Here is a 23,328-nt window from a genome sequence, read left to right as displayed (position 1 = left end):
ACTTCCTAAAAAAAAATTTTTGCCTCGTTTATTTTTAAAAAGCAAATAAATATTTTTATAAGTTTAAATTTCCAATTTTAAAAAAAATAAATTATTTTTAGTAAGTGTAAAATAATATAAATTTCTATTTTTATCTTAAATGAATTTATTTTCTTTCAAATAATTAAAATAATTTTTCCAGATAAATATTAAAAATATTTGAGAAGTTATATAATAATAATTCTTTTATTGTTTAAAAATAACACAAAATAAAATAACTTAATAAAAATATTTGAATTATTAATTCATATTATAGAATTATTTGAACACTTAAATACTGTAGTTAGTCAATTATTAAGACCAATATTACTAATCATTTGCATTAAAGTAAATCGATATATAGCTAAATTAATTATTTATTTGGAGATTTATCTTTCTTTTTTTATTTTCAAATAATTTCTAATAACAAATTATAAAAAACAATTTTCGATGATTATGACATTGTAAAAATGCTATTTAAAAAGTTTTAAAATAATTTAATGAGGAGTATTTATAATCTAAAAGCTTTAATTGTGCAAAATAGGCCAAAAATAAAGAAAAATCTAAAACAATAGATTTTTAATAAATATAAAAAAGTTTAATAAATACATTTATTGGTAGTTGTTAATAAAATTAATCTAAGCATATCAGATAATAATATTATTAATCAGTAATATGAAAATAAATATAAACTTTTTCTTTTAAAAACAAAGAAAAAGTAGATGATCAAATAGAAAGTTTGTTTTAAAATATATTAAATAAAAATATAACTTAAAATTAGCCTTAAAATAGACTAAAAAATGCAAAAAATCATTAAATAGTTGATAAATTTTTAGATGATAACAAAAATAAACACTTTCATAATTAGCCACAATAATAAATAAAATAAATACCAAATTTTTATCCTAAAAATTAGTAGCTATATTTAAAAAATTGACCTAAAAGTAAGTAACTGCGGTTTAGAGATATATTCTAACTCTAATAACTTGAATTCCATGTGGAAAATCAAAATGAACATTTAATCATAAAAAAATATTGTTTAAAATGAAATAATAAGATATAACTTTGACAAAAAACAAATTAAAAAGCCCAATAAAATTTAATTTAAAATAAATGAAAATAGTTTAAAAAAATAATTTTTATAAAAAATTTATAAATAAATGAATAATATATAAAAGATAATTATTAATTGGATAATATTTTAGATGTTAAATTTAGTTAATATTTTATAATCGTTCTCATATATTTGTTTACATCATTAATACTTTAAATTTCAAACATATTCTTTTAATATAATAAATTATTCTATTTAAATAATTACAATTTTAATAAAAAATTAATTATTTAAGTTTTAAATATGAAAATAGGCCTAACATAAGTTATTAAAAAGAATTAAAAAAATCACAAAAAAATTTAAAAATATAAATAATTCTAAATTTATATTTACAATTAAAATTGTTTTTATTTTTTATATTATTTTAATTAAAATTAAAAATTATTAAATTAATTATTCAGTCAAGGCTTTTAACGGATAAATTGCGCCTTATATTATTAGTATATTCAAGTAATAATACCTTAATTATATAATAAAAAATAAAATTCTAAATAAATAAGTCGAAGTTAGTTATTTATTAGCAATACCTAGCTATATAGAGTTTTTTAGCGGTCTTACTTTTTTGTAAAATTTAATATTGTTTAACACTATTTTATTTTGATGTTTTATTTAATGATAATGAAAAATTAAATAATATCAATTAGAAAATCCTTCTGATAGTATTAATATATATATTACTTAAATTTTAACAATCAAATTTATATTATTTATTCCAATTAATATTCTTAAAAACTGATAAGTAAACAAATAAATTAATAAACTAAGTAAAATAATTGAAAAATAATGCTGCATTAAAACTAACCTTAATCAAGGCTTATCTTAAGCAGATAAGTTAAGGATATCAATACCACCTATGATCAAAAAAAATAACTTGACAATTCTATGTATTACTCTAAAGTTAGAGTAAATACTGATTCTTCTCCCAAGCTTCATGGGTTACCAGGTTAGAAGTTTCTGAGTCCTAAAGGTGAATAAAAATTAGATCAAAAATAAACCAGTTACTAAGTAAAGTCCACAATAAGTCCAAGTAGCAACTTAAAGACTATAAATTATTTAGAGATGATAGAAAAAATAAAGCAATAATCATGTGAAGAAAAACATAACTTAATTTTAGTCAAATTTTACTAAGAAAATGAAGGATAAAACAAGCAAACATAAATTGAAAAGTGTTAAACTCTTCCTGCATCTTTAACAACTTGTAATAATAATAGTTCTACTTTTATTTCATTACTCTTTTCATGCTTCCTAGAAAGAAAAAAATAATTTTATAGCAAGCATGGACTGTAATTTCATTTATCCAACAACTATACAACCATTAAAAAAAATTAAACTATTTAAAAGAGTGTTAATAACTCTTATATATTACTTATTATCTCTTTTTTATATTATTATAGAATTAGTAAATAATCTGATGGGTTGCTCAAGCTAACTTGCAACAGAGAGCAAGGTAGAAAGTGAAAGATAATCTAGTGTTCTGAAAGAAACTACCAACCTTGATTCAACTAAATAAGGATTTTTCCTAAATAAAGATAAAAGTTTTGAAGTTGACTCTTACAAATTAAATGAGGGAAAGCAAAATTTTAGCTTTTTATCAAAAGCAAAAGAAGAAGTTATTGGCTTTAAAGAAATAAGACTAAGTCCTCACAAACATTCATATACAGAATCAAATCTTAAAATATTTGAATCTCCAGTGACAGCAAGGAGCTATGAAGAATCAGATTTTAAATTTTCAAATAAGAGAGTTTAAACTCCTAGCTTCAATAGATGCTCTAAATAATACGAAAAGTAATTTAAACAAGATTAATAAAAATACATTTAAATATTTAAAAACCATAATTTTTCAATTTCATATCAGAAACTACCCCAAGTTATATGATGAACTTTATGCATCCTCATTCTAATACCCTGAATATGAAGATCCAATACTAGAAAAAGAAAACAGATCTGAAATCGTAGATGAATAACCATTCTAAAATTAAAGAGAAAAGTAATTTTTTAATCGAATAAAAAAAGATGGTTTTAAATTAGTTATTGAAATAATAATTTATATCTATTTTTATACATTCATAATTGTATACAATAAAGAGTTATAAAATTTATTTTAGAAATAGCAAATTAATTTTTATTTTTTATTAAATTAAATAATAAAATAATAAAATAGTTTCATATCTTTTGCTTAGAATTTCAGTTTTAGGAAGGAGACTTTGTTTGCAAGTAGTAATTTTATCATTTAAGACGGAAGCAAAGCGACTTATTTTGGAGATTATTTTACTAAAAAAGAACTGTAAAATGAGAATAGAATTAAGTCATAACTAAGTTATATCCCAACTAGTGATGAGCTAAAAAATAATTTAACCTAGTCAAAAATATTATTTGTTCCCCTCACTTCACATACAGCTCAAACTCCTAAGACTAATTTGAGCTAAAGTCTTCTTTAAGAAAGTAGAATTACCTTGAATTCGCCCTAACCGAATTAATATTATCCTTAGTATGCAACTTACAATTCTCTTATGAGTCCTATTAATTATAGTTCAATTACATAAAGCAAAGAAAACGTTTAGAGCTAATTAACTTTAGATAATGTTGCTGAACCTTTAAGTAGTCCTACAAACTGCTAAGTTAATAACTTTAAAGATTATGCTTAGAGCTCAACTTCTAACACAAAGTTTTCTACATCTTTTGTTTCTTCAACTTTACCTATTACAACTCCCTCTTCTTCTCAAAGTAGCTATACAAACTCAACCCTACCTCTTGGCTTAAGAGATATTAATATTTAACAGTATTTGAAGAGTAGCACTATTCCAGATTACAAACCTCTTACAAATTAATAATCAACTCTTAATTATTCAAAGAACCCTTTAGTTACATGCCAAAACTATTTAACAAATTACTTAACAGGCTAAAAATCAAATGAAAACTATCCGTTGAAATCATATTTGAATACACAAACAGAAAATGAATAAATAAAGCACAAAAAGAGTTATTTGAATGAAAAAAGAGAAAATCAATAAAGTTCCTTACTTTATACAAAGCTATGAAATATAAAAATAGCTTCTAATATAATCATATATTTTTATCAATTTAATTATAAAAAATCATTAATTTATGTTAGCAAAAACTAATTTTTAATAACTTATTATGTTTCTATATCTAGTTAGTTAAATATAGTTTGCTTTTCAAATAGAAATAGCTTATTTTCTTGAATTAAAAATGATAGATAGGCAGTTTTTCAGTTATTTATTTATTCAAATTAATTATTTCCTATCTTAAACTCGAAGTATTTAGAATAATCTACTTGCTCCCCACGTTCTATATCATTAATTTCTTCATCGTCAAATTAATCACCATTTTAGAATGAAAAGCAATAAGTTGTGATATTTTCACAATATAGTAATGGTTGGACTTTAAAATTGTATTTTAATTTGTAATTTTATTTGTCTTGTTAACTTAAACTGTCATAGCACTAAGTTTACTAGAAATGTTACATAGATTGATATTACATTTCAGAGTTTAAAATAAACTGTTTTTTATTATGCTCCAGACAATGTAAGATTTTTTGAATAGCTGAATATATGCATAATTATATTTATTTAGTATCTTCATTAAACATAACCATAGAAAATTGATTTCCATTTATCTCATTAAAAATATAGTCTCTTTCTAATTGAATAGTTTAATTACAATTATTGAATTAATCTATACTCCCTACTTCGCAATTTTTAAGGATGAATTTAAATTCCTAAAACTCGCTATTCCTATCTTGCAAATAAAACTAAATTTTGTTTAAGCCAAAATCTTTAATGAAGACTCTCTAAAATTCACAATCTGCTCCTAAATGTAATAACTCTTTTCTTAAGTTTAATAAAGCTTATTCGCTAAAACTTTCAAAATCTAACTCCTCTAATGTCATAGTTTTTAAAAGTTATGTACTATCGCTTGATTCTGATTAGTCCATTTTATCTTAAAAAAAAATCTAATTTGAGTTATTTTATTGATTTTCAAATAAATATTAAATTCATTATTTTTACTTACATTAACAATTATTAAATATTTCAAAGATAATTATTATTAAATTATATAATTAATTTGGATTAATAGAAAAAATAAAATAAAAATATTATTCAATTTAGAAATAGTAAAATAAAACAAATGAGTAATAAATATAATTCATATTTTTAAATAATAGATTTTTTGATTGAAGAAAAATAAATAAATAATTTGTTTGCTAATTCATTAAATTATTGTAATAATGTATTTTTAATATTGTAATTATTATTTTATTAAGTATAATTAATTATTGGTAATATTTTTAATATAAAGTATTTTTATATAATATATTTTAAATGGAAAAGTTGTTTATTTTTGGCTACAATACTGGTTTCTAAAAACTATTATTTATTAAATATGAGAAGATTTATATAGATAGTTATTATACAAAATCATGAAAGTTGCTTTTGATTTTTTTCAGAGTTTTTTTAACAGATTATTTGATTACAATAAATGCACACTTCCTATGGTTCTGTTATTTATATGAAGCCTGTTTCAACCACACAAACTTATTTTGTGTCATCAAATTCATCATTTAAAGGACTATCATCATTTTAATTTTTACCAAACTAAATGTTAGTTGTTTCAAATAATTGGGAATTATCCTCATTAAAGTTATTTGGAGACTATTCTTAATGTTTAATTTATAGTTAAGTATTATCTATATCATTAAATGGAATTATATAAAATTTTTCCTTGTAAATCTCTTTTAAGACATTTTAACAAGTATACCTTTGTTATTAATCTTATTATAACAAAAGATTTACCCCTTTTCTAACATTATCACTTATATTTTCTTTTTATAAAAAATAAATACCTTTTTAATATCCATCAATAAATCTGGATGGGCTAAATATATCTAAAATAAGCAAATTTAGCATAAAAAGACCTATTGCAAACGAGTTTTATTTGAAAATCATTATTTTAGGTTCAAAATCTGCAACTTCTGGTGTGACATACCCATTAAAATTATTGATCTTTTCAATGTCATAGTTATTATTATCAAAAAATTTATCATTAGAATTAAATTTGTAAATGTCTTATAGTGATGAAAGAACTATTGATTACTTATCGTATTGCAAAGTTTTGCTGTTAAAATTTAGTAATATTTTTGAAACTTTGAAGTCTTAATGATATAAAAATAAACTTTCAAGACAGCTACCTATCTACAATAGTCTATAAAAAATATCTTCAAGTTCAATAGCACTAAATTCCATTTTTATTTTTTATCTTTTTAAAATAAAATCTTCTAAACTACCTTTGAAGTATCTTTAAATCGAATACATAGAAAGTTATTCATTACAATTTTCTTTAATTTCTCTTATGCTATATTAAGATTATACAGATTTATTTGGGATCTAATACATCTCCAAGTTGAAAAAATGTGTTACATTCTTTTATTTAATATAAAAATTAGCCATATTTAATTGTTAATATTCCTAAGTATCTACACTAAACAATACTCCAACTACTTTTTAGTTCAAATATTCAGAGTATCCTTTAAATATATTTTATGTGTTAGCAAGTTTTCTTCTCAGATAAAATATTTCACCAACTTCCTAATCATAATTTTTTAATAGTATAAAATTAAAGAATTTAAGCTGAAAAAAATGAATCTAAAATTGAATTAAAATAATTATTTACCATTTTTTCGCATGCTTAAACTTCTTAATTGTGTATTTCAGATAATTTTGATTCAAAATTTTAGCAAAGTATATTTTCATTTTCAATTTCATCTTCATATTAACGATCTAAATAAAGACTATCAAAATTATTATAGTTATGAAATGATTTTAGGCAACTCTAAGAATATATTTAAACTGTATTATTTGATAAAGATAAAGTATCATTAACATCTGTCAATTATTAATTTTCCTACTTAAAGTCTAAATATTCTTAACCAAATTCCATTCAGAGTAAATTTTCATTCATAAAGGTTCTTCTTTACTTCTTTATTATTTAATAATTATTATTAAAAGTCAAATAGAGACTTAATAATTTAGAACAAAAAGTCATAAGAATTGATTAGAAAAAATTTAATATTAAATTATTTAATATAAGAACAAAAGGTCTGCATAAGAATTGATTAATTATAATACAATATAATTAAAAACCATTTTCTTAAATTAAAACTTTAAAATATGAAGAAGTCACACAGATTACATTAAATTGATAAATAAATTCTTTTGGTAAAATAAAAAATATTATTTTATTTTTTTGTTTTTAAACAACATTTTTGGAATACATACTGAAATTAAATAATAAATTAATTTCAAAGCTTAGATTATTATTAACATTGATTTTTAAAGTAAAAATAGCTGAAATATGATATCAGACCTTTTAAATCATAATTAGAAAAACAAAATATTAATTGATTAGATTATAAAGCACAAAATCAACTCAAAAGTAGCAAGCGAATACTTTACTTTGAATAATAGTGGCTAATTTTTGATGGAGGGGCTATAAAAAAGTACTTAAAATTAATAATCAAACAATGAAAAAGAAAACACTTTGCCACTTCAATAATAAAAAATAGATAATTAATAGAAAAGTTATTAGCAGCTATTTTAAGCATCCTCTCAATAAGAATAGAGACAAAGCTTTAAACAAAGCCAAAATAAAATTCCATTAAAAGCGAGTGAATAACTGCCTAAAAAAGAGCAAAAAATAACTAATTTTAAAGGTAATAGAGAGAATTTTTCAAAAGTAAACGAAATGGATCCAAGCATGGAAGAAAATCAATTAGTGAACACTTTTAACACAGAATGTCCACTTTCCTCTGAGAGATTCATTTAGAATAGCTGCTCTTCTCATAATTATTAAAAGATCTTTATACCTGTAATTAGCATTTTAAAAATGTTTATTTGAAATCAATTCTAACAAATATATACAAAATAATTAGCATATATATATTTCAAATTTAAAAAAATCTTTAACTAACTTCTATTTTTTAATATTCAAATGATAGGTAATTCTCGAAAATAAATTTAACAGTTCATAAGTAAAAGCTGGTTCATATATAGTAGATTTATACAAAATTGAATCTCTGGAAATATAAAATGATATTTTTTCAGTTTATACAGTGAGTTTTTTATTAAATGAAATAAATCTATTAAAACCATTAATTCATTTATTTAATTTTAGGGTATTTCTCTCAATTAGGAATCAAAGAATGAATAGGTTACAATTAAGATATATGAACCATCTTTCAATCTGGGATTGAAAGAGATTACAAATTATCTTCATCTCTATGAATTCAATTTATCTTTTCATTAAAGTGGAATTTGCAAAATGAGAGATTTTTTTTATTATAGAGTAAGTTTTCTTATTCCAATCAATGTAATTTTAAAATATATTATTTAAAAACAGAATAAATTATTCGTGGTAACTGACTATATAGGGAAGAATATATTAAATATTAATAAGAGATTCCTCTCCTTAAATTCAATTAAGACTGTAAATATTAATTTAAAAAAATATGAAAAGAGAATTAAACTAAATCTAAAAAATTACAAATAAAAATTTGATAAAGATATTACCACAAATACAATAATTCTCTTTTATTAAAACTAAAAAATTTTATCCATAAATAGATTATGCAGAAAGCATTTAAGATAGTAGAGAACCTTTACAATTTATCTATAATACACCTTAATTTGACTCCTTAGACAATCAATTACTACTTTACTAAATAAACTATTAATGTAATATAATTTTTATCTATAATCTAAACACATATTAACTAATTCATTTATATAGATATGTATAAGCGATTTTGAGCATAGTTAGTAGATTGAAACTTCTTACACATGCAATTTTGATAATTTTGAGTATGGAGATTTAAGATACTAAGCACCAGAAATAATCCTAGGGATAGAATATACTACTAAGTCTGATGTATGGTCATTAGGATGTATAATGTATGAGCTACTTACAGGAGAAACCCTTTTTAAAACCTAGGATAAGAAGGAAATTATTTTCATTGTAAATATTTAAAAGAGATTGAATTTATCTAAAAATAGCATAAAAATTGTTTTTACCATGATTACTTTTATAATTAAAAAGATTAAGAAAGTATTTGAAAATGAAGATGATGAAGATGGCTGTCTAAATAACGATGGATCAATTTTGAATAATAAGTATATTGAAAGCTTCTAAACATCTGTATTCATGGATTAAAATAATTTATCTAGAGATATGCAATTATCAAGTTCGAACCACTCAGCTACTAAGAAAATTGTAATTATTTTTATAATATTTTTAAATATTCAGTCATCAAAATCAATAATAATATTTCTAATAAAAAGCATGAGCTAAATGAAAAGATTCTTGAAATTAAATAGAATTTTAATTTGCTTAGGGAATCTTCTCTTCTTTATGATTTTTTGAGATATTTACTTTCACCTAATCCTGAGCAAAGGCCATCCTTAGAAGAAGCTCTTTAGCATGTATGGATTCAAGATAAATGAATAACTATAATAATTTTTATCTAAAAATATTAATAATAAGATAGCAAGCAAATCAATAATTAATTAAGCAAATTATACTAATTTTACTATACATTAAAAATAAATATTAAGCATAATTCAAAATACTAAATTTTACTAATTAAATACAATAAATTAAATATAAGTCATAATTGTGTATATTCTAAGAGTGATTTATATGAGATACATAAGTAAATGTGCATGTGTGTAAATATCCTTTATTTATCAATTATTATTGTTTTATAATATTTGTTTTTCAAAGCATATAATTAATTTAAAAGATCTACATATACAATTTATTAAAAGTGTGATTCTTCTTATGTTTTTTATTGCCTACTTTTATTTATATGAAAAATTAAAAATATTCAACTAAAAAATATTGCAATCTTAACTAACTTTAGCATTAATACTTTTGATTAGAAGCAAAAGATATATTTATTTAATTCCAATTTATTTTTTTTCAAACAAAAAGACATAATCAATCATTAAAAAAATTAATCAAATTATACATGCATTTCTATATTTAATCAAGATTAACTTTTAATTTTCATAGAACTAGATGTTTTATTAAAATCCTTTCATAATTCTAATTTGAATGAGAATATCAAAATATATTCAAATTTTTTAATTTTAAATTTATTTTTTTAAATATTATATTTTAGAATAATTAATGGTCGATCACTGATTAAATATATTTTAAAAAACAAGATAAAAACTAATAAAATATTTAAATTACAAGAAATTATATACTTAGGAGTTAAGGTCATAAACAAAAATTTTTAAAATTAATATATTAAATTATTGAATTATTTATTTTATTTTTCCAAGATTATGATAAAAAAATTTGAAATTAATAAAAGGTTTTATATTGAATTTGTATTAAAAAAATATAAAATAATGACTGATGATATATTTTATAAAATATATTTAATATTTAATTAGTGCATTTGTATGTATAATGTGATAAATATTAATATTCATGACATAAATTATTTTTTAATTATATCAACTTTACTTAATAAACTAATTTGAAATATTAAAAAGAATTTTGTATGTAATTTAAGTTTATTTGTATTAAAAATATATTCTATTCTATAAAAAATTGATTAAAAAATATATTTTATAAATTAATTTTGTTTTTAATTGTTTTTTTATTCAAAATTTGTATTTATTTTATTGCTTAATTACTGAAAAAAGAATACTAAAAAAATTAATTAATTTATCTACATACAAAAAATCCATTTTTCAGTTTAAGAATTGACTAAATATTAAAGTAGATATGACATATGGTTGCCATTCAAATAAATATAAGATTTTTATCTAACACTATCATTGAATTAAGTAGCAAATTAGATAGTAAAAAGTGTAAATCAAATTAGTGAATGTTTTTTTATCAGTTAAAAATTATTTGTTTTTTTTTTTTTCAATTTTGATTTTAAGTTAAAGCAATTAATTAATAAATTTGATTATTTATACAAACAGATTGTATCGAATTGATAATAATTAATATACCAAACAAAATATTTAATACTTTAAGAAAAAAATTAATTAATTGGAAAGGCTCCTCTTCCATATAATTCAAATAGAAAGACAAATAAATATCTTATAGCTTTCATTTATAGTCAACCTTAAATAATTTTAGTAGATAATCTTGCATGAGCAGTCAATATAACAATAACAAAATTTTATCTTAACCCCTACTGAGTATAATTAGCACTCTTAATGAAGATGATTTGTTAAGGGTCTTCAACTCTTTTATTTCTTATTCTGAGTTTTCCATAGAAAAGAACTGCAAAATTACATCATATAAATGGTAAAATATTTTATAGTTACTAAACAGTCTAAAAACTGTTTTGATTTTTAAATAACAAAAGCTATGAATCAGTTTATGTTTGCAACGGGAAAAAAGCAACAGGTATGCATTATTGACATTAAAGACTAAAAAAATTAACTTATTTCTACTTAACTAAATTTAGGGTTTGGGAGAAATGAAAAAGAAGCAAATGTGAACTGCATTAGAAATTTGATCTAACTCCTTCTTAGCGATGATAAAGTTACAAAAATATTTAGAGATTGCTTAAAGAAGAGTAAAATTTTTTTTTCTAATGATTTTTATTTATTTTTTTTGTTTCGCTCCTTATATAGAGTGTTAACTTAATTTGAAACATAATCCTAACAACAATTTTCAGAAATATTAAATAAATAAATTAATAAATAGATAGATAGATACTTATATAATATATACATTTATTTTATTTTTATAATAATAATAATGATGATATTTTTATCTTAATTTAATTTATAATATAGTGAATGAAGATTAGTAATTTGAAAAAATCAGCTAGCATCCAGCAGAGTTAGGAGTCTAAGATTAGCAAAAGCTTCTTAATATAGCTCAACATTCAAATTAAAATTAGTAATAAATAAATTTGGCAACCTAATCTAGCAAGGGAGGCAGCAGCAGTGGTACCCCTTATTAAAATAACCCAAATTCATTCTAAATAAGTTAACTAGATTTTCGTACTTCATATGAAAACTTTTATTCTGATGTGAAGAATAATCCTTAGCACTAAACAAGCATCGGAAATAATAACTCTTCAGCAACTCCAAGCAATTAATTAAATAATTAGTCTATGAATAATAATTAGACTTCCTTTTAAAAATATTACAATGATTCACTAGTTACTAATTCCCTCAATTAACCTCCAAACTAATTTGTTTCTATCACCAAAAGTATGAGTTAGCCTCATCCTGAAGATTATAGCAATCAATCTCAATAATAAAATTTATTTACAAGCCAAGGCGATGATTATATTCACCATTTACGCACTAATACATTAAGTTCAACTAATTCCGCACTCAATCAAAATTTAGCTTAACAACAATTGAACACTTCAATCAATCTTTAAACTACTTCTTAAACTAACTTTTACAATAATTTACAGCACTCTGCGCCTAAAGAAAAGCCTGTAATTTAGCCATTTTCAAATGTTTCCACAGATGGAATTCCTAATAATTTAATCAGTTCTATATCTGCATCAAGTAAAAATACAGTTTAAAATAAACAATCATATGAAGATGCTTAAAAGATAGCACCACTTCCCTAACACAAACATTCAAGAAATAAATCGATGAATATATCTGGAAATTATCAGGCATCAAGCATAAATCTAAATAATAATCCAGAATTTAATGCGCTAAGCAGCAATTTCTCAACAAAATCTATTGACAAAGATCCAAAGTAATATATTGTTACAATTAATTAAAGGTGTTTAAATACACAAGGAATGAATTGAATTTTGAAATTATTAATCAAAAGATATTTTTGATTAAAAAAAATAAAAAATCAGTTAAAAATAAAATAAATAAATACATTTGAATTTGATTTTTAATTGTTTTTAATTTTAAATTATTAGATATGTTGCTATGGAAGAGGAACTCAAAAGATCTAAAAATTACATTGAGCATTTAGAACGCAAAATTAAATTAGTAGTCGAAGAAAATAAAGTAATTTTTTTACTTTTTGACTAAGGAAATTTAAAAAATATTTTTTTGAAAAATAATTTTAAAATAAAATTAATGTTTTTTTTTTTAATTTTTATAATAGATTTTAAAATCTCTGCTCCTTGAAAATAAAAAATCCAGCAATTCAAATAATAGCAAAATAACTAATGTAAATACAAATGTAATGAACACAACTAATACAAGTATGAGCAACCTTAATAACACTTACAATTAGCAATCAACTGTCAAGCAAATCGCTTAAACTCTCCCAACAAATGAAAACATTCCTCCACTTTCAATTTAAAACTAAATGCAATCAACTAAATAGTCCTATTTCTTACCATAAAATATGAATATTTCTAGTGCAACTCCATAGTATTAAGGGCAAAACAATAGTCTATTAAATATAAGCACAACAAACTATTACACTTAATAGCATAACATAAGTACTTCTAATAAAGACCAATCCCTATACTTAGAAAATAGTAATAAAAAAAATATTAGTACATAGATATTTGAACAGCCTACAAACCAAAATAATGTGTTGAAAGACTTTAATAATAAAGCTAACATAATTGCAAACGTATAAACTATACCTGAAACATAAAAAATAAAACCCAATCCTAACTTTGCTCCTTCAATGCTTGCTGATGAAAATGTACCTAAAATAACAAATGAAAAAAGTAAAATTATTAATTAACAGTAATATGTTTTTCTAATTAATTTATTTTTAATATAAAATAGTAAGAAGTCTTTCTGTTGATATAAATGCAAAGAGATCCACCTTAGCTACAGATAATTCTTTTAACAAGTTAGATACTTCTCTTATAGAAAGTGGAAGTTAGGCTAACAAAATGATGGGACATAAAAAATATAAAAGTAAAATTCCAAAACTTAATCTAGAAGTACTCCCAAATTATCACGGACTTAATAACAAATCTATTAATTAATAACTTCTGTAACAATATCAAGCTTCTCAACAAAAAGCCGTCTAAAAAACTTCTGAAAAGAAATGATTTTTAATTATAACAAATAACATCTCTCATTTAAAAAAAAATTAAAAATTATCTTACTTTTGATGGTAATAACTTTTCCTAATTAAATATTTGTATAATTAACTACAAACAATAGTCCTTAAAAAAATTTATTGTTTAATAAAATTTGAATTTAATTAATTAATTAAAAGACTACTTCTCTTTTGCCTTTCCTAATCTCTCTCAAGTTAATAAAGATATTAACTTTAAAAAAATTGATAAAGTATATTAATAATAAAATATTTCTATATAATCTGTATGTATATATTTATTCATCTCTAATTAGTATAAATAATAGTTGCATTTTATTTTCTACAATAATCAAATATCTGTAAATCTATCTATCAATCCTCATTTTTATTTACTTTTACACTATTTAAAATAAAGTTTTTTTTTTTCATATTTACCATAAAAATGCTTTTATTTTTATTATTTTTAAATCATACATTTTAAAATTTAATTTTTGTGGAATTTGTTTTTCATTAATTAAATAATAAATAATTTTATTTATTGATTATTTATATGTCTTTATTTTTATATAATTTTATCATGGTGGCTGTCTTAAATATTATATTGTTTTTATTTGAAGACTTGGCTAAACGTCTATGTATCATTTTAACATATTTAAGATATCAAAAATAAAAATCATGTTAATTATGTTTAAAGATTTATTTATTTTGTCAATTTTTTTTTCTTCATGACATTTAAATTTGCAAATTGAAGTAAAAACTTTAATATAAAATTTTGATTAATTAAATTTTGTATTTTTTAAAAAAATTGAGTTAATAAATGCACTAATCTTAAAAAAATGAAAGAAAGATGAATTAGCATATAATATCGATTGATATTAAAGTTTTTTAAACCGGCATTTTTAGATATTAATGTGGAACCTGATTAATAAAAAATCCCACAGTCTAATTTGCAGGCAATAGTGTCTTTTAAAGACTTGAAGCCCTTTATAAGATTACTATCGATAACCTTCGAAGTTTTTAATCTTTCTTTAATTCCTCAGAAAGCATTTTTTGTGGTTAGTGTGGTATTTTCTCAGTTTTGCAACTCATTTATTAGGATAGATAATCATAGATCATGAGGTAGTACATAGATTGTTATATAAATTTTTGGCAAGATGTCTTTCTATGTATCAATATAGTTTTTAATCATTTTAAATCGAATAAGTTTTTGAAATCAAAAAATCCTAATGAAATATGATTACCCATCCTAAAAAAAAATTACTAGGATTTATCAAAAAATGATAAAAGCTTCTTCCCTTTTACTTCTTTATCCTATTTTTATGTTAAAATTATTAAAAAAATTATTTTAAGTTTAGATACAAGAAAAGAGACAAGTCAAAATAAAATAGAGAAATAGATAGATCGATCAATATTTACAACGAAGAAAAGATTTTTAACAGACAGAACTAATTAATTAAATAAACAATTAAATAAAAAATTAATAAACTAAACAAATAAATAAAAATTTCATAAAAAGAAGAAAAATTAAATAAAAATAAAACTAAATAATTAAAGAAAAGATAATAAAAATTAATTAAATAAATTAAATTACCCAGATATTAATTAATTATCAGTAAAAAAATAAATAGAATTTACTTAGCTTTTAATATTTATTTTTTTCTTAAATTAATATTTTTTTAAATTTTAGAGTGAAGATTATTTAATTTTTACCACGATATTTTTTTTATTTTTATGATTTTTATTTTACATACATTATTTGAAAATTTTAGTTTTTCTATTTCGTTTTAATTTTACATTTATTAAGTAAAATATTCAATAATAATTTTTTTGAAAATATTTTTAAAATAACAAAGATAAAAAATTAAAAATATTTATATTTTTAAACAAGTTAAGAGATCCATTAACTTATAAAACATTAGAAATTTATTATTTTGTAAATATATTTTTTAAATCGATAACTTAAAATCAAAAATTCAAAAAATATGGCTTCATTTAAGTATTTCCTTAACAATAAAAAATAATTTTTATTTTTTAGAATATGGATTAAAAAGGAATTAATTATCATAAAATCCAAAATGTTCAATATTATCTTTAATATTTTGTATTTTAATTAAAATTAATATTTATATATATTCATATTTTACTATTATTCTTTATGATCAATACTTAAGACTTTTAATAAATAAATAAATTGAGTTTTACACACTACTAAAAAATGTGTAGCTTAATATATATATATATATATAATTAGAAAGCAAATAAAATTTTTTTTAGTTCTTTTTATTACTGAAATTAGTTATTTGTTTGATACAGAACTAAAAGAAATTCAAAAATGTAATTAAGGTGGTTAAATTAGATGCAAGCTACACAAATAAATATGTACATATTAAAATTGGCAGAAAGTAAGTTATCAAGAGAAAATATTTTGAAGGAATTCTTTAATAGGCTTAATTTCGTTATTAACAACACTTGTTTCGCATAAAGTAATATTTGTACCTTGGAAGCTAAACTCTTAATCTTAATGCTTATTTTATATGTTTTAATACAAATATATAAATATTTATTTTTTTATATTTTTTAATGAAAATTTACTTTAAGGTAGTCTTCAATCTAATCGTTTTCCTCTTCTTAAATAGCTTTCTTTGATCTCTTTACTTTTTCACTTTGTTTATTTAAAATAGATTTATTTGATGGACTAGTAGTAAATTTAAGTAGTTATTGATTTAATAATAAAGGAGTAATTACAATTCTTTAACGACTTGATATTCGAAATCTTTAAGTTTTAAAGCTTTTGGTTAATCAGCCTTGTTAGCACAAAGCAAAACTGGAATTTCTTTATCTTGGAAAACCTTCTAAATCATTATATGGTACAAGTAATCAACTGAATTACCATAAGAATTCCTTTTTTTTAAATGTATTTAATATAATCTGAATATAGCTAGTTTCAAAATTTTATTTATTACAAGTTAGAGCTATCGATCAAGAATATGATACCTCTAGCTGCTCCTAATTCATTAATGAATTTATGCTTAGTGTAATTATGACCAGGGACATCAACAAAACTAATTTTTTTTGACTCATCCTATTAAGTAATAAATTTATTCTTATTAATACTACTACTATTAATAGTCAACTTCTTAAATATAATATTTTACTTCATTGAATTTAACTTCTATGTTGGTTTCAGTTGGATCAATAGAAGAGCAAGTTTAAGTAGTTTATCCATTTGCAAGCTATTATTTTTTAAACAATAAATTATGAAATTAACTCTCACATTTCTAAAAAATAAATTTTTGATTACCTAGTAAAGTAAGGCAGTTTTTCCTGCAGCACACTCTCCCATAATAAATACAGCGTTTCCTTTATTCTTAACCATTGGAGGCTTTTTTCCACTACGGTTTAATATAAAATATAAAGTCAATGCTATCAATAGCAAAGCTACTAAAACTGGAGTAAAACTAAATCCAGAACCAGCAGTCTGTGCAACGTTTTCATTAATAACATTATCTACGTTCTATTGAACGCTTTCGCTTTCTATATTTCCCATTTAATATTTCTTTTTGTTCTTCTGCTAATATTGATGGTTTCTTTTAATTCAATAGCTAAAGTATGAACGTGTTAATATAATTATTATATTTGTGAAAAGATATCTCTATGTGTATATATTAAAACAATGATATTATTTATCGATAACTACCTTCTAAATTCTATTTATTTAACATTACCAAGTCATCAAAACTGTATTTATAATCTTTAATTCTATCAATTAAAAATCCGCGTGTACCAAACATTTTCATTAAGACTAAACTGATCTAATTTATTAATTACTTAAAAATGGCATAGTATAAATTTTTATATAAAATATTTTTCTAACTTTAATTTAAAAGATATTTTCAATATTTCGTAGATTCAAAATAAAATTAAATTAAAAAAAATAAATTTATTAAATAATTTATTTTTAATTTTTGATGGAATTTCAAATTAAGCTTAAAATAAATAAATAATTGATCTAAATTGAATATCATTTTAAAAAAATAATATTTATTATTTTATTTTTTTTTTCAAAGTGATTTATAGTTTAATACACTGAAAATAAGATAAAAATTATAGCAGTCTTCTAAATTGTATGCTAATATAAAGAAATATTTTTCAGAATTTAACGTTAATTTTTGCTTGTTTGTTTGCTTGCTTATCTATAAATTCATAAAAAAACAACAGAAGAATTCTATGTAGTCAGAATTTCCTCTTTCTATTCTAAATTGTAGTAAATAGAAATTTAAAAATTAATGTTTTTATTCTTCTTATGGCTAGTGATCCTCAAGCCTCTACTAAGATTTTTATCAAGTGAATAGATTAGATTAGAATTTGTTTCATTCTTCTATATAAATTCTAGGTTAGTATATACTATAGTATTAATAATAAATTGCATATTTTCAATTATAAAATATAGTAAGATACATAAAATTTAGATACTAATAAACAATCAATTTAGTAGAAAAATTTAAAAAGAGCAGTAGTTAAAAAAGACACACTTCAGATATTTAGTTTTTGTTTAAAGGCACTTTCTTTTCAGTATAAAAATGATTAATATTAGATTTGAAGCTAAGGTTCATACCAGTTTTGGATAAAAAGTCTTATTAGTTGGTAATCATCCTCAGCTAGGTGATTGGTAACCTGCAAATGGTCTTTAGTTATCTACGTATGAAGGACTGTATCCGATTTGGCGTAGTGAGCAACAGTTGCGTATTCCAGAAGGATTTGATTTGGAATTTAAGATAATTGTAATAAACAATAACTAGTAACTAGATCATTGGGAAAATCTGCCTCAGAACCGTACCTATACACCTAGCCTATGCAAAGAGTCTGTATTGCTAAGAATGCACGAGTCTTCATTATGGATAGAAGAATTTTACGATGGTCCTGTTGATAAAATTCATGAAAACAGCCTATAAAATTATACTCGTATAATGGCTCCTATGAAAATACGTAGCTCTAGAATACTCAATCCAGTGATTGCTAATTAGCCTACGAAAAAACAAGAAGAAAAACAGGTGAGAAAGGCAGAAGAGAACAGTTTAAATTCAGAATCTATTACAATAGAGAGCAATGGTAATAAACCAAATGAGAAAGATGGTGAAACAAAAAAATTAAGCCACCCTTTAAAAGTAACTATTGGAGATGGTTTGAATAAAAATGAGATCATATTAAATTAATAAAAGGAAAATTTGCAATAAACTGAAAATTAATAGGAAACAGAGTAAACAAATACAATTAAGTACTTCTACAAGCAGATAGCTTCTAAATCTGAATCAGTTTTAGTATCAACTCATGTCAAAGTTTAGAGACTTAAAAATGAGCTAAAATAGTTAGCTAAATCACTTCCCATTTAAAGTAGCAATAGCATATTCTTAGTTTATGATGAGCAAAGGCTGGATGTAATGAGAGCACTTATTTTTGGTTCAGAAGATACTCCATATGCTCATGGTGCATATTTCTTTGATATATTCATTCCTGATGATTATCCTTAGAATCCTCCTAAGGTTTCTATAGTTTCTACTAAAGATAATTCAATTAGATTCAATCCTAATTTATATGCAGATGGGTTGGTGTGTATTTCACTTCTTGGTACTTGGGAAGGAGATTAATCTGAAAATTGGGACCCAACTAACTCAAATATTTATCAGATTTTAATCAGTATATAAAGTCTCATAATGAATGAAGATGTTTACTTTAATGAGCCTTATTATTAAGAATGGAAAGGAAGCGAACAAGGAGATAAGTGTAATAGAGCTTATAGCAATATAGTCAAGTATTATAACATTTAGCACGCAATAGGAGATATGATTGAAAATCCTCCATACGAATTTCAGTAAGTCATATACACACATTTCTTGTTAAAAAGAGAAGCTATAAAAGCAACTGCATAGGCTTGGATTGAATAAGCTAAAAAGGGAGAAGAATGCCTTTACGATGAACTTATCGAAGACCACAATTAACAAATAAGCTCTAAATTTTCATCAGAAAAAGACGCTTATCTTCATTCCTTATAGGAAGAAGTAGAAAGAGTTAATAAACTTCTCGACTCTTTAGATGAAAGATTAGTTTTAATATCTTCTTGACCCCCTATTAATAAGCATACTACTTTTTTTTATAAGATATAAACTTATAGGAATAAGAATATTCAACTTTAAAAATACATTATTATAATTTAATCTAAAAAATCAAAACAAAAACAGACAGAACTTATAAATATTTATACAATTTTATATGTAAAATTTCTTAGGCAAACAAACTTTCATAAACTCGAAATTACTATTTCAACATAAAACAAATATTATCTATCATACATATAAAAATATCATTAAATAAATTCTCATAATTTTTGTAAATCTGTATACACCTGTTTAAGGAGTGATACAATTTTTTATATTTTTTCTTTTAATTTACTTATAAATTATTTTACAATATATTATTCAAACAAAAATTGTATGAAGAAATGAATTATCAAAGATATGAAATATTATATTTTTTTGTGCATAGGATCCATTATTTCTTAAAAATATTTTGTTAATAAGTTAATTTGCTTTGGTTTTTGACATTTTTGAGCAAATTCAATAACACTTTTAAAAAAAGATAAATAAATTTTATTATAGTAAATTGTCAACAAGAAAGATGAAATAATATTTTGACAATATTTACCAGCTCAAATGAACAAGTAATTTTGTAAACTATTTCCATTTTGCTAAATAATAGAACAAATATCATAAAATTGATTGCTTATTTTTCTTTCAAAATTTGAATTTTTATATGATCTAGCAGAGAATTAACATTCGGGGCGTTTATGGGCCAGAGGGGTAAAAAAGGCATTTTCCTTGACACGTACTAAATAAATTAGATATTAAATTCATAATTGTGGTTATTTTTAGTGAAATTATAATATATAATATTGTAAACTGCATTATTAATTTCTAAAAAATAATAGTTAAACAACATTTTACTCATTTATTTAAATAAAGCACTCAAAATTTTATTTTTTATTAGGACTTTAACAAAATAAAATTGTTTTATCCTCAAATTTCAAAGATAAATATATAATGAGGCTGAAAAAAAAAAATAAATCTATTTATGAATTTACATAAATAAACAAATCATCGCAAATTTGATTAAAATTTAGGTAAATTATGTTCGAACTAAATCAATCTAACAGATAAGCTTAATTATCTAAGTAATAGTTGATCTAATTTTCATAGTAAATTTTCAATCAAATTGTTAAAGATTTGATGACAACTAAATTAACTTTGATTAAATTTGATTCAAGCTTTTGTTTCTAAAATATTTGTTACAAAACTAAAAAAAGGAATAGTTTTTTTATACAATTAGCTAAAAATTAATGAGTTTTATATTATAATTTTAAAATTAAATGTTTGACATTAAATATATGAGTAATTTTAATAAGCAAATTTTAAAAAGAAGTATTACTTACTTACTGCCTTATAATAATATAATATCAAATCAATCTATTCTTTAAATTACAAGATTATGAGTATCAATCTTAGGTTAGACTTAAATAATTAGATTAGTAAGCTATTAATAATATTAAATTTATTAATTTTGTTGTCGCTGGCAATTATCTTAAGGGTTAATTATAAAAAAAATTCATTTGAATTTTTCTAATTATGAATGTATCAACTAATTTAAGGGAAATATGAAAGTAATTTTTTACATAGCTTACAATAGTTATGACACAATTAAAAAGAATTTTGTAAAAGGTGAAATAGTTTTAAATAAAAATTATACTTTATTTTTTTATATGATTATTAGTTTTATTATTTCAAAAAACTGAGTGTGTTATTATTTAATTTTAGTTGATTTAACTTACAGTTTATTATATTATTAGACAACCATAGGGTTAGAGAAAAAAAAAGCCTAAATTTTTGTTGACACAAATAAACAGTATTTTAAAAGGAATTTTGATTAATGGCATGTTTTAAATACTAAGGGTAAAAAGTGGTTTTGATAAATAATTTGTAAAAAATTAAATAAATTTAAAAAAATATATATTAGTTTGCAAATTAAGGTCTACTAAATATCAGATAGTTAACTATAAAAAAGCAAATAACTACCTCTATAAATACATACATACATAAAGCAAGAAGAAAGATGTGGATTGTCGACTTAGTTTCTTAACCTTTAAACTGGAGAATTTACTAGGGTTTATTTAAAGGAAAATGTCTTGAGGATGAAATGGCCTTCGCCAACTATTACCACTTAGAGAATACTAACAGAGTACTTCATTTATTTTGCTACATTGCTACTTTCTCCCTTTTGACAGCTCAAATGGAAGATTATTTAGGACTCATAGGTTTATACACCTGGTATGCCTTTTTCACTTTGGTATACTCTAAGATTTCAATTCCAATCACCATCTTCTATCTTGGATTATCTCATTTAATTAAACCATTCCTTTCTAATGTTTTCCCTTTCTACTTTTTCCCCTTGGCTGTCTTCATATTCTAAGTTTTCTAGTTCTTAGGCCATTACTACATTGAAAAGAAATTCCCTGCTTTCCGTGTGTTTGAAGCCACAGTAATAACTCCTATCACAATAGCCTTAACATTACTGAATGAGATAATGCCTTTCCAAAGAGAGATGGTTAAAGAAATAGTTAAATACACTGAATTATGGAAGTAAAAGTTAGAAGCTGAATAATGAGAGCACAACAAATACAATTAAATAAATATAATATTCTACTACTAAAATAAATGGTGCATATTAATACTACTTTTATACTCTCTAACTTATCTCATTTTCTATATCAACATATTTCAATAATGAGAGTTAATAACTTTATAATTTTGTTTGTGTTATTTATTAACTTTATATGATTTGTATTCATTCATTTATTCATTCATTTACTTTGATATCTAATTTTTAGTTTACTTTTGTTTCTGTTTAATTATGTTTCAACTCATCTATATTAACCTATTTAATCATCAGAAATTTGTAAAAATTGATACTTTAATATCTACAAACCAAATAATTTAAATTTTTTTTTTTTCTGATCTAATTTATTAACAAAAAACTTAATAATCTTTAGTTGAAAGCCTTTCAATAAAACTTAATAACTTATTATTTTATATATTTTTTTAATT

At 21.7% G+C, this 23,328-nt stretch overlaps 8 protein-coding genes across 8 annotated transcripts; 5 read left to right on the top strand and 3 right to left on the bottom strand. All coding sequences in view use genetic code 6, as the record gives it.

The window, feature by feature from the left end:
* Positions 1-1,915: 1,915 nt before the first annotated feature.
* Positions 1,916-4,170, top strand: TTHERM_01027580 (hypothetical protein; the record flags this gene model as incomplete). Its single annotated transcript, XM_001030695.2, has 4 exons — positions 1,916-2,330; positions 2,527-2,917; positions 2,988-3,119; positions 3,294-4,170. The coding sequence occupies 4 exons, from the start codon at positions 1,916-1,918 to the stop codon at positions 4,168-4,170; spliced, it is 1,815 nt and encodes a 604-aa protein (XP_001030695.2).
* Positions 4,171-4,361: 191 nt separating this feature from the next.
* Positions 4,362-5,087, bottom strand: TTHERM_001027579 (hypothetical protein; the record flags this gene model as incomplete). The annotated part of the gene is made up of 1 exon (XM_012799125.1): positions 4,362-5,087. The coding sequence occupies one exon, from the start codon at positions 5,085-5,087 to the stop codon at positions 4,362-4,364; it is 726 nt and encodes a 241-aa protein (XP_012654579.1).
* A 484-nt stretch (positions 5,088-5,571) lies between these two features.
* TTHERM_01027570 (hypothetical protein) lies at positions 5,572-7,090 on the bottom strand (the record flags this gene model as incomplete). Its single annotated transcript, XM_001030694.2, has 2 exons — positions 5,572-6,738; positions 6,824-7,090. The coding sequence occupies 2 exons, from the start codon at positions 7,088-7,090 to the stop codon at positions 5,572-5,574; spliced, it is 1,434 nt and encodes a 477-aa protein (XP_001030694.2).
* Positions 7,091-7,504: 414 nt separating this feature from the next.
* Positions 7,505-9,648, top strand: TTHERM_01027560 (kinase domain protein; the record flags this gene model as incomplete). The annotated part of the gene is made up of 8 exons (XM_001030693.2): positions 7,505-8,017; positions 8,148-8,261; positions 8,324-8,494; positions 8,549-8,635; positions 8,773-8,883; positions 8,939-9,163; positions 9,245-9,418; positions 9,487-9,648. 8 exons carry the CDS (start codon positions 7,505-7,507, stop codon positions 9,646-9,648), a joined length of 1,557 nt encoding a protein of 518 aa, XP_001030693.2.
* A 1,673-nt stretch (positions 9,649-11,321) lies between these two features.
* Positions 11,322-14,186, top strand: TTHERM_01027550 (hypothetical protein; the record flags this gene model as incomplete). The annotated part of the gene is made up of 7 exons (XM_001030692.1): positions 11,322-11,479; positions 11,541-11,581; positions 11,643-11,753; positions 11,977-12,907; positions 13,083-13,173; positions 13,274-13,853; positions 13,915-14,186. 7 exons carry the CDS (start codon positions 11,322-11,324, stop codon positions 14,184-14,186), a joined length of 2,184 nt encoding a protein of 727 aa, XP_001030692.1.
* Positions 14,187-16,586: 2,400 nt separating this feature from the next.
* TTHERM_01027530 (signal recognition particle receptor beta subunit) lies at positions 16,587-17,723 on the bottom strand (the record flags this gene model as incomplete). Its single annotated transcript, XM_001030690.3, has 6 exons — positions 16,587-16,700; positions 16,769-16,838; positions 16,922-17,077; positions 17,140-17,258; positions 17,332-17,409; positions 17,478-17,723. 6 exons carry the CDS (start codon positions 17,721-17,723, stop codon positions 16,587-16,589), a joined length of 783 nt encoding a protein of 260 aa, XP_001030690.2.
* Positions 17,724-18,607: 884 nt separating this feature from the next.
* Positions 18,608-20,771, top strand: TTHERM_01027520 (ubiquitin-conjugating enzyme). Its single transcript, XM_001030689.3, has 2 exons — positions 18,608-19,341; positions 19,396-20,771. Exons 1-2 carry the CDS (start codon positions 18,757-18,759, stop codon positions 20,293-20,295), a joined length of 1,485 nt encoding a protein of 494 aa, XP_001030689.2. The 5' UTR covers positions 18,608-18,756; the 3' UTR covers positions 20,296-20,771.
* Positions 20,772-22,153: 1,382 nt separating this feature from the next.
* On the top strand, positions 22,154-22,888 carry TTHERM_01027510 (transmembrane protein; the record flags this gene model as incomplete). Its single annotated transcript, XM_001030688.2, has 1 exon — positions 22,154-22,888. One exon carries the CDS (start codon positions 22,154-22,156, stop codon positions 22,886-22,888), a length of 735 nt encoding a protein of 244 aa, XP_001030688.2.
* Between the last annotated feature and the right edge of the window lie 440 nt (positions 22,889-23,328).

This window comes from Tetrahymena thermophila (genome assembly GCF_000189635.1).
Source record: "Tetrahymena thermophila SB210 genomic scaffold scf_8254505, whole genome shotgun sequence".
Taxonomy (NCBI): Eukaryota; Ciliophora; class Oligohymenophorea; order Hymenostomatida; family Tetrahymenidae; genus Tetrahymena; species Tetrahymena thermophila.
Note: the sequence above shows the minus strand (reverse complement) of the source record. Positions and strands in the feature narration are given on the sequence as shown.